A 13,738-nucleotide genomic window follows, 5' to 3' on the forward strand; every position below is an offset into this window, starting at 1 on the left:
GGTCGAACGACCATTTCACAGGGGTCGCCTAAGACCATCGGAAAACACATACATAATTACATATTGTTTTTGTGATTAATCACTATGCTTTAATTATGTTTAATTTGTAACAATGAAATTGGATATTACTACAACCTGAGGAACTGTATTAAAGGGTCGCGGCATTAGGAAGGTTGAGAACCACTGAACTAGAGCGTGATCAAGAGCATGCACAGCTGTCTACAGTGAGTCCAGGGTTGGGTCTGAGCCCTCACAGGATCAACCCCTGCCATGGGGTGGGTGTCAAGACATACTTGTGAACCAGTGGAGAAGAAGGAAGCCTCGAGGGCCAAGGGCCCACACCAGGTTTAAGGGAACAGCGGACAGAGAGCACCTTCCCCCTGTGCAGCCTCTGCCTTCCCCAGCCACCACCAATGGGCCTGACCCCCCTCAAGGGATGGACAAGCCTTTGGAGGGCTGGATGCACAGAAAGGGGGCCCCTGGTTCACACCCTCACCTGAATTGCTCCCTTGGGCTCCTCCTTAACTTGTTCCTGGGAGAAGGGACAAGGTGCAGAGGAAACCTGTCCTCACGGGACAGACACGGGTGTACGGGTGGGGGTGGGGGTATGCAAGAACCTTCATTCAACGCAAGAATTCAGGGGTCCCCGCTTTTGAGAACCAGCACTCTTTGAGGCAGTAACACAGGGCAATTTTCCAATGGCTTGGTTTTTCACGGAACGTTTTCACAGCACAGATGGTGTGCAAAGCGAGGCCCGAAGTACAGGTGGACACTGTGGAATCGCAACTGCCACCATCTCCCAGCCCCACAGCCTACGTGCTCGGACTCCAGACCACATACAGACCTAAGCCCTTTACCGCTTTACCTGTATGGTCTCATTTAATCCTTGGGCAGCCCCAGGCTGCAGGTGTTACCGCTTCTGGTTTCCAGTGGAAACTGACAACTAAATAAAGGGTGTTCAACCGGGATAATTTAGATGGAAGCACTGCAGGAGGGGAATGGCTGGAGGGAGGCTGAGGGGGGACGCTCTGAACAGAACTACTCCGAAGAGTATTCAGAGAACAGCAGATAAAACAAGTGGTTCCAGTGTCCTCAAGCCAGCACGCCCTACATCTGGGCTACCCACTGGGACACCCTGTCATTTCAGGTGACCTTCCCAATGCCTCTCCAGCCCTCTCATTCCCAACTGTGACACTGGGTGGACGACCCATCCAAACAGACTGCTCAGTTCAGGGAGTCCAGCCCGGGTGGGTGCATGAGTTCTCCTAGGGAGTTCGCTATGGGGTCCTCCCACACCAGTGCACCTGCCTGGGGCCAAGTCCTGAGTAGCTGAGACAGTTCACCTGGAGGCCCAGGGGCCCAATGGGGAAGAAGGGGGATCCCTCCAGGGAAGAGGACAAATGAAGCAGGGACAGGTCCCAGGCCCAGGTTGTAAGGGTGGGGTGAGGGAACCATACGGGGGAAGGGGGATTCCTATTCCCGAGAGCCCTGGCCCAATCTTCACCCTCGTGCAGGTAAGGGGGATCATCTCCAAGGACCCTTCTAAGCCTCCCCCACGTTCAGTGTTCTAGATCAGCGGATGCCAACTGGTGGTCCGTGAGGTCTGAAAGGTTGGCGACCGCTATTCTAGATTCTCACTGCAGGCTCCCAATTCCAACACTGAAAAGAATGGCGTGGGGCTTCTTCCGACGTCTGTGGCTTCCTCTGCTACACGGCTGGGGGACCGCTCTGTACCGTCCTGAGGCCTCTGGTGCCACGTTTAAACCGTCCCACGGGAAGCACAGTATGGACACTGTCCCGGTGCCCCCAGCACCACAGGAGGGCCATTCCTGATGCTCAAGCCCACGGCAATGGCAGCCGCAGCCCCCGTCTTGTCAGGCTTGGCCTTCAGAAACGCCCATTCTCATGGGGTCAAACCTTCCAGAATGCAGACACAGACGGCCTTGCACCATCACTGACCTGCCGTACAGACAGGATGGCAGGGCTCAGAGACGGGAAGTGACCAGCCCAGGCTGCACAGCTTGCACATGGCAGAGCCAGGGCACCAGACTCAGGCGGCTGGAATATCGGGGGCAAATTAGAGTGTGTCCTGGTCAGGGAAGGAGGTAAGGGGCAGTGCAGGGGGAGGGGTAGCAAGAATGAAGTAGAAAGGAGAGGAGGCAGCGAGGGACTTAGGGAGGCAGAGTCTATAGGGCGGTGCCTCAGGGGCTACACTCAGGGCCTGGACTTCATCCCAGAGCAGTTCACACACGGATGAAGCTGCCTCCTGAGGAGAAAGGGCCCAGAGGACACAGACCCGCCCCTGAGGGCCCAGGGCCAGGTGAGGGGCTTGAATGAAGGGGGTCAGGGGGAAGCATTTGAGGTGCCGAGGAGGGATTAGAGAAAGGGCCCCGAGATAGGCCGGACGTAGGGGAGGCAGGTGGATGTGGGGACCCAGAGGCAGGGGGGAGCAGGTCCAGGTGGGAGCACCGTTTGGAACATGCCACGTCTGGGGTGTCCCAGCATCAGTCAGGCAGAGCTTCCCAGTGTGAGGTGCAGGGGACGGCCCCCAAGGCCTTGCTGGGAGCAGAAAGCTCCCACCATTAAAAGGCCGCCTGGAGGACAGAACTCTAGGTTCTGACCAGCTGCTCTTACAGAGGGCCATCTGCAGGCCCCCCGCCCCCCAGGCTTCGGGCCCATCTCCATCAGTCCCCACAGCTCCCCCAAATCTGAAAAACTCCCCTCGTCATATAAAAACCAGAATCAGTCATTCCATCCTGCAACTATCAGATCGACCTTTCCGATGATTCTGAAGCAGGACAGGCTGTCAGTGCCGCGGGCAGAAGCCACCGCCGCCCCCTTGCTAACACACCATCCAGCAGTGACCACCTGCTGGATTCATACATCAACCAGTTCACTGTGTCACACACCCAAGTCCCTGACATAACACTTCCCAGCTAAGGCTCACCACGACCCAAAGAGGTCAATGATGATGTCCACTTTAAAGAGGGGGAAACTACGCCTTCTTTGAGGCTCCTAATGGCTTGCCTATATAGTCACATAGCTGGTAAGTGGTAGACTTTGGGCAAAATGCACATTTTCTTGACTGTTATGTGCACATCCCTGGAAAATGGCCCTCAGCATAAGATCTTGTGTCTGGAGTTAACAGGGGAATGAGCAGAGTGGGCCACAGGCGGAGAGTGGGGAAGGGGGCCTCAACCCCAGTCTGCTGGTGTCTGCAGCTTACTTGGGGCAAGTTACCGAGCAGCTGCCCCTTCTGCCTGGTGGGGTGGGCAGCCCCTCCTTCCTCCCGAGCTCTGGCGAAGGTAACATGACAGGAAGCCCCCGTGTGGCGGGGCTCACAACCTCAATACAGATTTCTGAGGTCAAGCTTTGTTTGTTCTAAATCCGTCACATCGGCTGGTGCATCGGTGACTTTTGAGCTCTGAAGGAAAAGACTGAACTTTGAGAACCAATTTCCACTTTTCTGCTCAAGAAAGGGAGTCAACCGTGGGGTGGGGAGGGGATCAAAGGGAAGGCAGGCTGGTGCAGAGGCCCTGAGGGGCCAGGAACACCCAGGTGGGCATCCAGGAGGCCCAGCCCGGTGTCAGTGGAAAGGTGTCAGTGGAAAGGCGGGCTTTGAGGGGGAAATAACCCTGGCTTGAAAATTAGCATCACTGCCCAGGGTGAGGGGCCAGTGCAGGAGGAGGCCTGACCTAACCCCCCCTCCCCTCCCCGCCCTGCCAGGGCTGTTCATCTCCTGGCAGCCTCAGCTCAGATCCAGTGGCCACAGCTGAGGCGGGGGCAGTGAGGGGCCCTGCCCTCCCCTGCCCATACCGGGACCTGCAGGTGTGGCCACCCCAGCGTTGATGTACCCTCCCAGGGTCCACCATTCCAGCAACCACCAATTCAAGAGGTGTGGGGTAGGAGGTAGCACTCACGCCAGAGCAGTCTCCGAGGGCCCCAGGAGCCACTGGAACGCACACATACACAACACTTTGTACTAGGACGACGGGAGGAGCCTGCTGTGGGCCACGCGCTTTCCTCAGGCTATTTCCCCCATAACCCTGTTTGCCAGGAAGAAATTAAGTCTCCCAGATGTTCAGTAGCCCAGACTGTGGTCACCCAGCTGGTAAGGGCCTCCAGGCTCCTATCCAACCAAACCTAGTGATGCTTTAAGAGCATGGACTCAAATCCCTATTCCTCAGGGATGTTACATGGTACAACCACTGTGTAAAACAACCTGGTGGTTCCTCAAAATGTTAGAAACAGAGCTACCACATGACCAGCAATTCCACTCCTAGGTATATGACCAAGAGAAATAAAACATGTGTTGACACAAACACTTGTGCACAGCTGTTGACAGCAGCTAAAATGTGAAAACAATCCAAATGTCCATCCAAGGATGAATAAACCATAGGTAGTATAACCATACAATGGAACATTACCCAGCCATCAAAATGAATGAAGTGCTGATACATGCTACAACATGGATGAGCTCTGAAAACACTCTAAGTGAAAAAAGTCAGCAAAAGAACCACATAGTGTAGGATTCTATTTATACAAGATATTCTGAATAGGCAAACCCATTAAGACAGAAACCCATTAAGACAGAATGCAGATTAGTGTTGCCAGGGGCCAGGGGCGAGCTGGAAAACGGGAATGACTGCTTAATGGGTAGACTTTCTTTTGGGGTGATGAAATGTTTTGCAACTAGACAATGGTGATGGTTGCACAACTCTGTGAACATACTAGAAACTATTGAATTATAAACTTTTAAGAGGGTGAATTATATGGTAGGTGAATTATATCTCGATACAGCTGTTGTTAAAACATCCCTATTCTTCACTTAGTGTTTTTGTGATCTTGGGGGAGCACGGAACTATTTAATGCCTCAGTTTCATCATCTGTAAAATGGGGCTGGTGACTGCATCTGTGTGGTAAGGGTAGCTGTGAGGATTAAATGAGTTAATAGTAACATGCTTAGAGCCGCTGCCTGGCTGGGTGTGTCTTTCTTTCCCTTGGCCTTACTCTGTTCTAGCTCACCGGCTTCCGCTCGCTCTCGCCACACGGCCCTGCGGTTCCCCACACTTGCTAGGCTCCTACTTATTTTTCTTTTTCATTTTCGCAAAACATACATCATACAAAATGTGCCATCTTAACCATTTCTAAGTGCACAGTTCAGTAGTACATACAGTCACACTGTCGTGCAACCAATGTCCACAGCTCCTTTCATTTTGCAAAACAGAAACTCCACACCCATTAAACAAGTCCCCATTCCCCAATCTCACCAGCTTCCGGCACCCACCATTCGACCTTCTGTCTCTATGATTTTAACTACTCTAGGCACCTTGTGTAAGTGGGATCATACAATATTTGTTCTTTTATGACTGGCTAACTTCACGTAGCATAATGTTCTCAAAGATCATCCATATTGCAGCATGTGTCAGAATTCCCTTCCTCTTTAAGACTAACGAGTAGTCCACTGAAGGTGTAGCCCACATTTTGCTTATCCATTCATCTGTCGATGGATACTTCAGTTGTTTCCACCTTTGGCTGCTGTGAATGCTGCTGCTAAGAACACCCCTGGACAGGTAAGACCCAAGCTTTTCAGCACATATCTCCGAGGTCAAAGCATGTCCAATATATTATGTTTAAGGCACGGACAAATGTAAGGCTTCTAGAAGTGAGTTTCCCTTTAGAAGTTTTTTTTTTTTATAATTTTAATTTATTATTTTTCTTATTGATTTTTTAGAGAGAGTAAAAGGAGGGGAGAGAGAGGGACAGAGGGAGAGAGGGAGGGAGGGAGGGAGGGAGGGAGGGAGGGAGGGAGGGAGGGAGGGAGGGAGGGAGAGAGAAATGGGAGAAAGACACATCAATTGATTGCCTCGCACACACACCTGGACTAGGGCCAGGGATCGAACCTGCAACCCAAGTACCTGCCATTGACCAGGAATCGAACCTGCCACCCCTTGGTGCCGGCCAGGGACCCTTTAGAAGTTTTAATTTAACACATGCACACCAAACTAAGTGGCTAAAGGTTTGGGTGAATTGTCAGCTTCTAGAGAGCTCAGTGGGCCTGCCTGCCCATGTCAAGGCACAGCACAGGGCCTGGGACAACCAGAACCGACTGTTCCAGCTCTGGTGGGACTAGGCTGGCTTACTCAGGGCGGGTTTCTCATACAGAGGTCTGTGATGAGAAAAAAACTTGCCAGCCATGTGCAGGTTCAGAAGAGACCAAGTCAGTCCTTCACAATGGCCTCTTCTGATCTATAGGAGCTAAGTCAGTGCCATGGAGCGCTGGTCCTGAGGCCTGGGCATGCACCTGGCATAGACAGGGGGCACCAGCCTTCCCAACTTCCATCCCAAGGCACAGGTGGTCCCAGGAAGCCACTCACCTAGCTCTAGGGTGGCGTCCTGGGGGATCTGAGGCTTGTACTGACTCCAAGAAGAATCTGTGATAGGTTATAGTCACAGAGTAACAGCCAGCTGGACCAAAGCTAGGGCAATCCCACATCCCGGTTTGCCCTGCTGTCCAGGGCATTTGTTTTTTTGTGCCCCCAGTTATTCTCAAAAGTGTCCCCACTAGCCATCTACTGCACAGCAAATTACCCGAAATCTTAGTGGCTTGAAGCAATAAACTTTTATCTCTCCCATAGGTCCCATGAGGTAGGAATTTGGGTGTGGTTCAACTGATTGAGGATCTCTTATGAGGTCAAGTCAAGGTGCTGACTGGGGCTGCTGCCATTGAAGGCTTGCCTGAGGGGAGGGTCTGTTGTCAAGGTGACTCCCTCACAGGCTGGCTGTGGGTGGGAGGTCTCAGTTCCTCTCCACTGTGGGCCTCTCCACAACGCTGCTTGAGTGGCCTCACAACATGGCAGCTAGCTTCCTTCAGAGCAAGGGATCCGAGAGAGGAGAGAGAGAGAGAGAGAGAGAGAGAGAGAGAGAGAGAAAGAGAGAGAGAAAGAGAGAGAGACACACACACACACACACACACCAGGCAGCAGCTATCCTTTAATGCCCTTGCCTCAAAGACTAGGAAGTCTCGCTTCTGTCACCATCTACCAGTTAGAAGAAAGTCAGCAATGCAGGCTTCACTTAAAGGCAAGGGAGCGCCAGCTTTTGAAGGGAACAGTGTCAAAGAATTTGGGATATTTAAAAACTACCAGTTACTAAAAAAATAGGGCATGTGTGGTATTGATACAGGACAAAATCAGAGAGGACAGGAGTCAGATCAAGGAATATTCACAATGCCAGGTAAGGCCAACAAATCAGGAGCATGGCACAGTCTGAGAAGGACTTTGAGCAAGGCGAGCCGTGGTCAGGGGTTCGGAGTGAACCCTGACATCCCCCAGGTTGGGCCCCAGGTGACAGGTGGTGAAGGCAATGATGGCTCCCGAAGCGGTCTCCTCCAGCCGGGCGGGCCCCTGGAGCGCTCATCCTCCAGCTTTGGCAGAGAGCACAGCTTTTTTTCTCACAGGACAGAAACTCCGTTTGTGTTCCTCCTCGGGCTCTGCACATAGCAGGTGCGTGCTGCAGGGTTTCCGCATGAACAAAACACACCTGCTTGCACCAACCCCATGCCGGGGTCAAGGTGGGCCCCAAGTCATAGTCACTCCGCATACAGCTTTCTCCTTCTAGCCTCCAGACCTTTGCTAGAGCAGCGGTCGCCAACCTTTCGGACCTCACGGACCACCAGCGGTGCGTGTACCACCGGCTGGGGACCGCTGTGCTAGAGGACTCTGTGCTAAACACTTGCGCTGCTCTGGAGGCAGACGCATAGGAGGCCTGCAGGACTGGTGTGTCTGTGGGCATGTGCTTACTGCACACCAACCTTGGGAACTTGCAACTTCCTGCACCGAATACATTTCAGGATAATGATCTTGAATCCCACCTTCCCCTTCCTTGCTGTGGGGAGCGCAGCTATGGCCTCTTGGCGACATCTCTGTTGAGTGAACCTTGGGGAAGGTGTGCCCAAACTCGTGTGCTATTAGGCCTGGCCTAGCGGCCATCAAGACATGTTCTACAATCAGACTTTCTGGGTTAGAACCCTAGTTCTGCCACTTCTGTGTGTCCTGGGCCACTCAAGTTCCTCGGTTTCCTCATCTGTAAAAGGGGGACAATCCAGCCAACTTGAGTTGTCATTATTGCTTTTACTGTATACTTATTATTCCCAGTTTTGCCTTACAGTAGGGGTGGGGAACCTTTTTTCTGCCAAGGGCCACTTGGATATTTTTAACATAATTTGTGGGCTGCACAAAATTATCAACTTAAAAACTAGCCTGCTAGCCTGGCCGGTATGGCTCAGTGGTTGAGCACCAACCTATGAACCAGAAGGTAACGGTTTAATTCCCAGTAAGGGCATATGCCCGGGTTGCAGGCTCGATCTCTAGTAGGAGATGGGCAAGAGGCAGCCAGTCAATGATTCTCTCTCATCATTGATGTTTCTATCTCTCTCTCCCTCTCTCTTCCTCTCTGAAATCAATAAAAAAAATATTTTTTAATTAGCCTGCTATATCTGGTCAAACATTTAGTTAACTCACCCCTACTGCCTCGGCAGGGCCAGACCAAATGATTTCACGGGGCTTATAATGGCCTTTGGGCCGAACATTCCCCACCCCTGCGAGTCCCAGAAGGATGGCACTAGCCCCCACCTCCAGGTGGCCAAAACGGTCTCTATGATGGTCTCACTCCCTGTGCATGTGATTGGTGCAGGAACGCTCATGTGACCCAGTCTGATCAGCGAGATGAGGAAGTCTGTGCAGGAGCAGGGCATGTTCCTGGAAAGGTTTTCTCAGAGACACCTTGAGACAACAGCCCTTTCTCCCGACTGCCCATAGGCCTGGGGCTGCCCCCGCTGTCCCACAGGGAGCCACACTGTCAAGCCAAGAATAGCCAAACAGAAAGACAGGAAGACCTGGGTCCTTGATGACAGCATCAAGCCTTTAAGTTACCTAGAACAGCCTGACTTACAACCTATCATACAAAGTTCAAGCTTCTTATTGTCAAAGCCAGCTAAGTAATAGCTTTTTGTTATTTGCAGCCCAGGCATCCTGCTGATATTCTACAGTGGGTCACATTTCATCTTCAAATTAAGCCCATTACACCAGAGCTTGAAGAGTCTGAGCTCAGCTGTGCACTCAGGGAGGACTTCCTGGAGGCAGTGGGGCTAAAGTGGAATCTAAAAGAATGAACAGGTGACAAAGGTGGTAGGACAAAGAGTAACATTCCAGGCAGACAGAAAAGGACATGAGACACCGTAGGGTGGGTGGGTCTGCATGGCTGGAAGCCTGAGAGATGAGGCTGGAGAGAAAGGTGGGTTGGGCTGCAGTGGACCTTCCATGAGGCTACAGAGCCTCAGTTGATCACAAGGATGGAGGAGCAGCTCTGTGGACAACCTTGATTTTGCTCACCCAGGGTCCTGCCATCCAGCTTTGTGCCTAGACTAAGTGCACTCAGCTGGCCTCTGCCCCTTATTCTGATCATACCCAGATGCTGTCCTGAGTTGGGGCAAAGAGCTGGGGCAAGGGCGCTGGGGTTTGCTTCTCTCTAGGTGTGACTCTGTCTGCCATGCTTCTCCCAACCCCCAGGGCACTCGTAAGAGACTCTGGCTGAAATCTGGGTCACTCCGTGCACGAGTGGGACATCCATCAAACGGGCAGCTACTAAATGCCTACAAAGCAGTGTGCTCAGCATGGCGGAGAGAGGACCCGGTTCAAACCCCAATTCTGTTTCTTTCCAGTGGTCTGACCTTGAGCAAGGCACTTTACTTCTCCAAACCCAGTGTCTTTACCTGTTTATGATAGAGGGTAAAATCAATGACGGTTCTATTATATCTGGTACTGGGGGGCGTGGAGATAAAAAGATGCAAAAAAACTTCCTGGGCATAAAGTTTATAATCTAGGTGGAAGAATAAGACAACTAAACAATATGCTCTTGTGGACAAACGTTGAGAAGTGATGCAAGGTTACGCAGAGGGAGCATCTGAGCTGGGCTATCAGGAAGTAGAAAATCCAGATGGGAGGTGATGAGGGGCAAACATTCCTGCTGTAAGTCAAGGCCCACAAAGGCGGGCAGAAGGGATAGAGAAAGCCCGCAGGTGCCGCCCCGTGCTCCTAAGGCCTTGGCAACAGTACGCTGCACACAGAAGGGCTGGCCATACTAGTAGCGGTTGTGTATGGCATCATTTGCATGCTGCAATAGCAAACCTCTGAGCTTAAGTCCGAAAGATGCAGATTCAAGTCCTGGCTCTACCACTTACTGTGTGACCTTGAGCAAGTCACTTCACCTTTGAGCCTCAGAGTACTTTGCAAAACAGGTGTAAAACCTAACTCACAGAGTTGTACCAGGGTATAGTCAGCGTCTGGGACCAGGATCCCCTTTCCTACCTAGCTAATTCCTATTTTAAAGCCCGAAGATCCAGTGCTACCTCCAGTAGGAAAGCCTACATGCCTCCCTTGGGCAGTCCCTCAACAACCCTTACCCTAATACCACCCCCTCTTCCCCGATTCCCTGCTGTATTGTGATCACTTCTGTTTATCTCTCCCACCAGGCGCTGGGATTCAAAGAGGGGAGGATAGGGTACTTCAGTATCTCCTGGATCCAGCTGCATCCCCACACTGAGTGGGTATCCAGCAACGCCATATTTCTCCCCAAGCCTCCACTCAGGTAGGTACCAGAGGGAGGCAGTGACGAAGTGTGCTGGGGGTGGAGGGAAGGGGTTTTCAGGAAAGTTTCAGAGTGATATCACTAGATCTTGAGGACTGAGTAGGAATTTACTGGGGAAGGGGTTCCAGACAGAGATGGAAGTACTAAACCACAGAGGTGTGAAGGGAAGGATAAAGTAAACTGTGAGTCACCAGGGTGTTTGCCAGAGAGGATTGGTTAAAGAGGATTCTGGATCCAGATCTGGAAAGGCTTCAAATGCCAGAGCAAGGAGTCGACCCTATAAGGGAGTGATTGAAAACTGGTAAACAGGCAGCACAGAGACCCTGGGGGCCGGGGTGGGGGAGGGTGGGGGAGAGAGGGGTAGAGCAGGAGGATGCTGTACTAGTTTGGGGTGAACTTAGGTTGGGGGTGGGATGGGGAAAAGGACAGGGCTATCTATGGGCCAGCGCTTGGCTTTAGGCACTGAGGGGAAAAAATCAAAAGAGGACCAAAAATTCTACCTGTATGACCAATTACTGAGAATAGCTTAAACAATATACCCACACTCCACTACACGTTATACTTGCTAAACAGCCAACTTCCACAATCACTCCATACTACACACAGAGAAGCTCCCTGGAAACTATCGGGCCAAGTGGTGCTATCTTCATTACAGAGGAACAAAGTGAGAACCAGAGAAGGAATGGGACCCTGTGTCCTCCACGCAGGCAGTGAAGGTGCTGACAACAACCTGAAGCCAGGGTCCTGGCCCCGGGAGCATCAGGAAGCAGCTTTCAGCCATTTGACAAATGAACTTGACACCTTTTAGAGTCGGACCCCGGAGACACGGAGATGACCTTTGACCTCTGAGTCATCTTGAGACTGGCCTGGTCACCTGGGCCTTGGACCAGCTGCCTCCTGCAGAGAGGGAGAAGTGGGACCTGCTGAGGGGTAGGTTTTTCATGATCAGAAAGGTTGGCAGGGGCTCACCCCCAGGGCATGCCTATCTCTGAGTCCTCCAAAGTGGACCCTGGGGTGGGGCTGGAAAAGGGCCAGTCCCTCTACAAAGGGAAAGGGGCAGTGGCTCCTATTTGGCCTTTCTAATAAGCCCTCCGATGCCCCCTCCTCCTGGCACCCAGGCCCTGCACAGCCGCAGCCTGAGTCATCAGCCCAGTTTGAATGGGAGCCGAGAAATCAGCCAGGGGGCTGCCTGGGGCTGAGGGCCAAGGGTTGGAAAAACAAGGCGGCTTTCTCTTACTCCAGCCTTGGAACTCAAGGCAGGGTAGGGGGTGGGGGGCAGAGGGCAGGTAGCTGCAGGATGGTGGGTGTCAGCAGCCAGAGGGGCTGTGAGGGTGGGGGTGGAAGGGGAGATTCAGAATCTGAGCTGTGGACTTTTGTTTTCAAATGACCTGTTTAATAATTACCTTGGCAATCAAAGGAACCAGGGCCCAGCAAAGAAAAAGATTTCAACCCTCCATACCCCACGGAGCAGGCGGAGAAGAAAGTAAACAAGATGCCACTGGCAGACAGATCTCCTTCCATCTGGCAAACAATGGCCAGACTGAGCTCCCCGCTCAGACACACACATTAAAGTGAGATTTCCAGGCAAGAACTTTACCAGGGAGATAAGAGGCTCGGATTGAATCATTTCCCTGCAACCCCAGAGCTCCACTGAGCTCAGTGCCCAAGGGGGCAGCTGAGGGGGTCTGTCATTTTAACGTTAACCTTGACCTGTAATTTATTCATTCATTTTGCAGGGAGGGTGCCTCTGAAAAAAAACCCCAACCAGCAACAACTTCATCCCTCTGAATAGTCACAATGGTTGGCAAACAAGAGATTTAAGTTACAGAGGCTCACACTCCAATGGGGCTCAGGCTCCTTAAAAAAACACAAAACAAAAAACCACACACACACACCCTAATCCAAGCACCCACCGGGGCTCACAAAGTCAGACCTGACCTGGCACGGGGAACATCCAACTTGTTTTTTTTTTTCAACCTCCCAAGGCCCTTCAACTATTTTTCCCCCTGCAGCATCCAAGCCCAGCCTCAAGGCAGAGCCATAAACATGCCCGCTCCTCCCCCTTCCACGGTTCGGCACAACACCCCCTCCCACCTCCCGGACCCCAAGGATGAAGAACCACCGCGGCCGTCACCCGCAGCCCCTCTCTGGCCCTCTCCCAGCCCCCCGCACCGTCAGCAGCCCTTGCAGCACCTTGAGATAAAACACCCACTAATGATTTTATGATTTTCTGCTCCGGGTAGCCGCGCTCAGCAGAATCCCTCCCCGCCGCCCTGGCGACGGGGGCCGGCCCAACCGAGGGATTGGGGGATGGGGGTGGTAGTTTGTTTTTTCCACCGCCGCGTCCCCACACCTGTTTTTCATTCATTCATTCGTTCGCTCATTCATTCAGGGATTCGTCACTGCAGCCTCCCCGGCCCTCGGGATCTCGGGGAGGGATTGGGAGGGAGAGGGCTGAGATGGGGGGAGACAGCGGTGGGGGTGCATCTGGGGGGGGGGGTCGGGGTGGAAGGAACCCCGTTTGAGGGCAGATCGGGTGGCTTTGTCCAAAGCCAGGCTAGCGGCGGGGCGGGGGTGCTCCCCCGGCTCGAAGTTGTTTTCCGAGCGGCGGCGGCGAGGACAGCCGCCCGGGTGCGCCTCTTTGTCTCTCTCCGCCGGCGCCGCGTCCCCGCACGCTCACCTGGTCTTGGAGGACAGGAAGGCAAGTTTGATCAGGCCGTAGGTGAAGAGCGGGAGACTCTCCTTGGCGACGCTGGCAACTTGCAGCCGGTGCTCCAGGATGTGGAGTTCCATCGTCCGCCCGCGCTCCGCGGCGGCTCATCCGCGGGGGGCGAGCCGCGGCCCCCGCCCCCTGCGCACCCAGCCGGCACCGAGCGCCGCGGGCGGGCAGCCCGGGGACCAGGAGCTCGGCGGCGGGCGGGCCCGAGCGGACAAAGGAGAGGCCCGCCAAGCCGCGAGGGGCGGCGGGCGGCGGGCGGCGGGCGAGGGCGGCAGCGCTGGCGGAGCGGCGGCGCACGGCGCCCGGCGCGGGGAGCAGCTGGTGTTCGCTGTAACAAACAACTTGCCACTCAAACGCCGGCCCGCTGGGCAT

At 53.4% G+C, this 13,738-nt stretch overlaps 1 protein-coding gene across 1 annotated transcript in view; it reads right to left on the minus strand.

The window, feature by feature from the left end:
* The window catches only part of CASTOR2 (cytosolic arginine sensor for mTORC1 subunit 2), a gene marked incomplete at its 5' end in the record, with an annotated part of 50,849 nt that extends 37,409 nt beyond the window's left edge, over positions 1-13,440 (minus strand). The window contains one exon of the mRNA XM_081089502.1: positions 13,328-13,440. Within this exon, the coding sequence (XP_080945628.1) occupies positions 13,328-13,440 (113 nt within the window). The remainder of the gene's footprint in view (positions 1-13,327) is intronic.
* Positions 13,441-13,738: the final 298 nt, after the last annotated feature.

This window comes from Myotis nattereri, assembly GCF_964212035.1.
Source record: "Myotis nattereri genome assembly, chromosome: 4".
NCBI classification, from domain to species: Eukaryota; Metazoa; Chordata; class Mammalia; order Chiroptera; family Vespertilionidae; genus Myotis; species Myotis nattereri.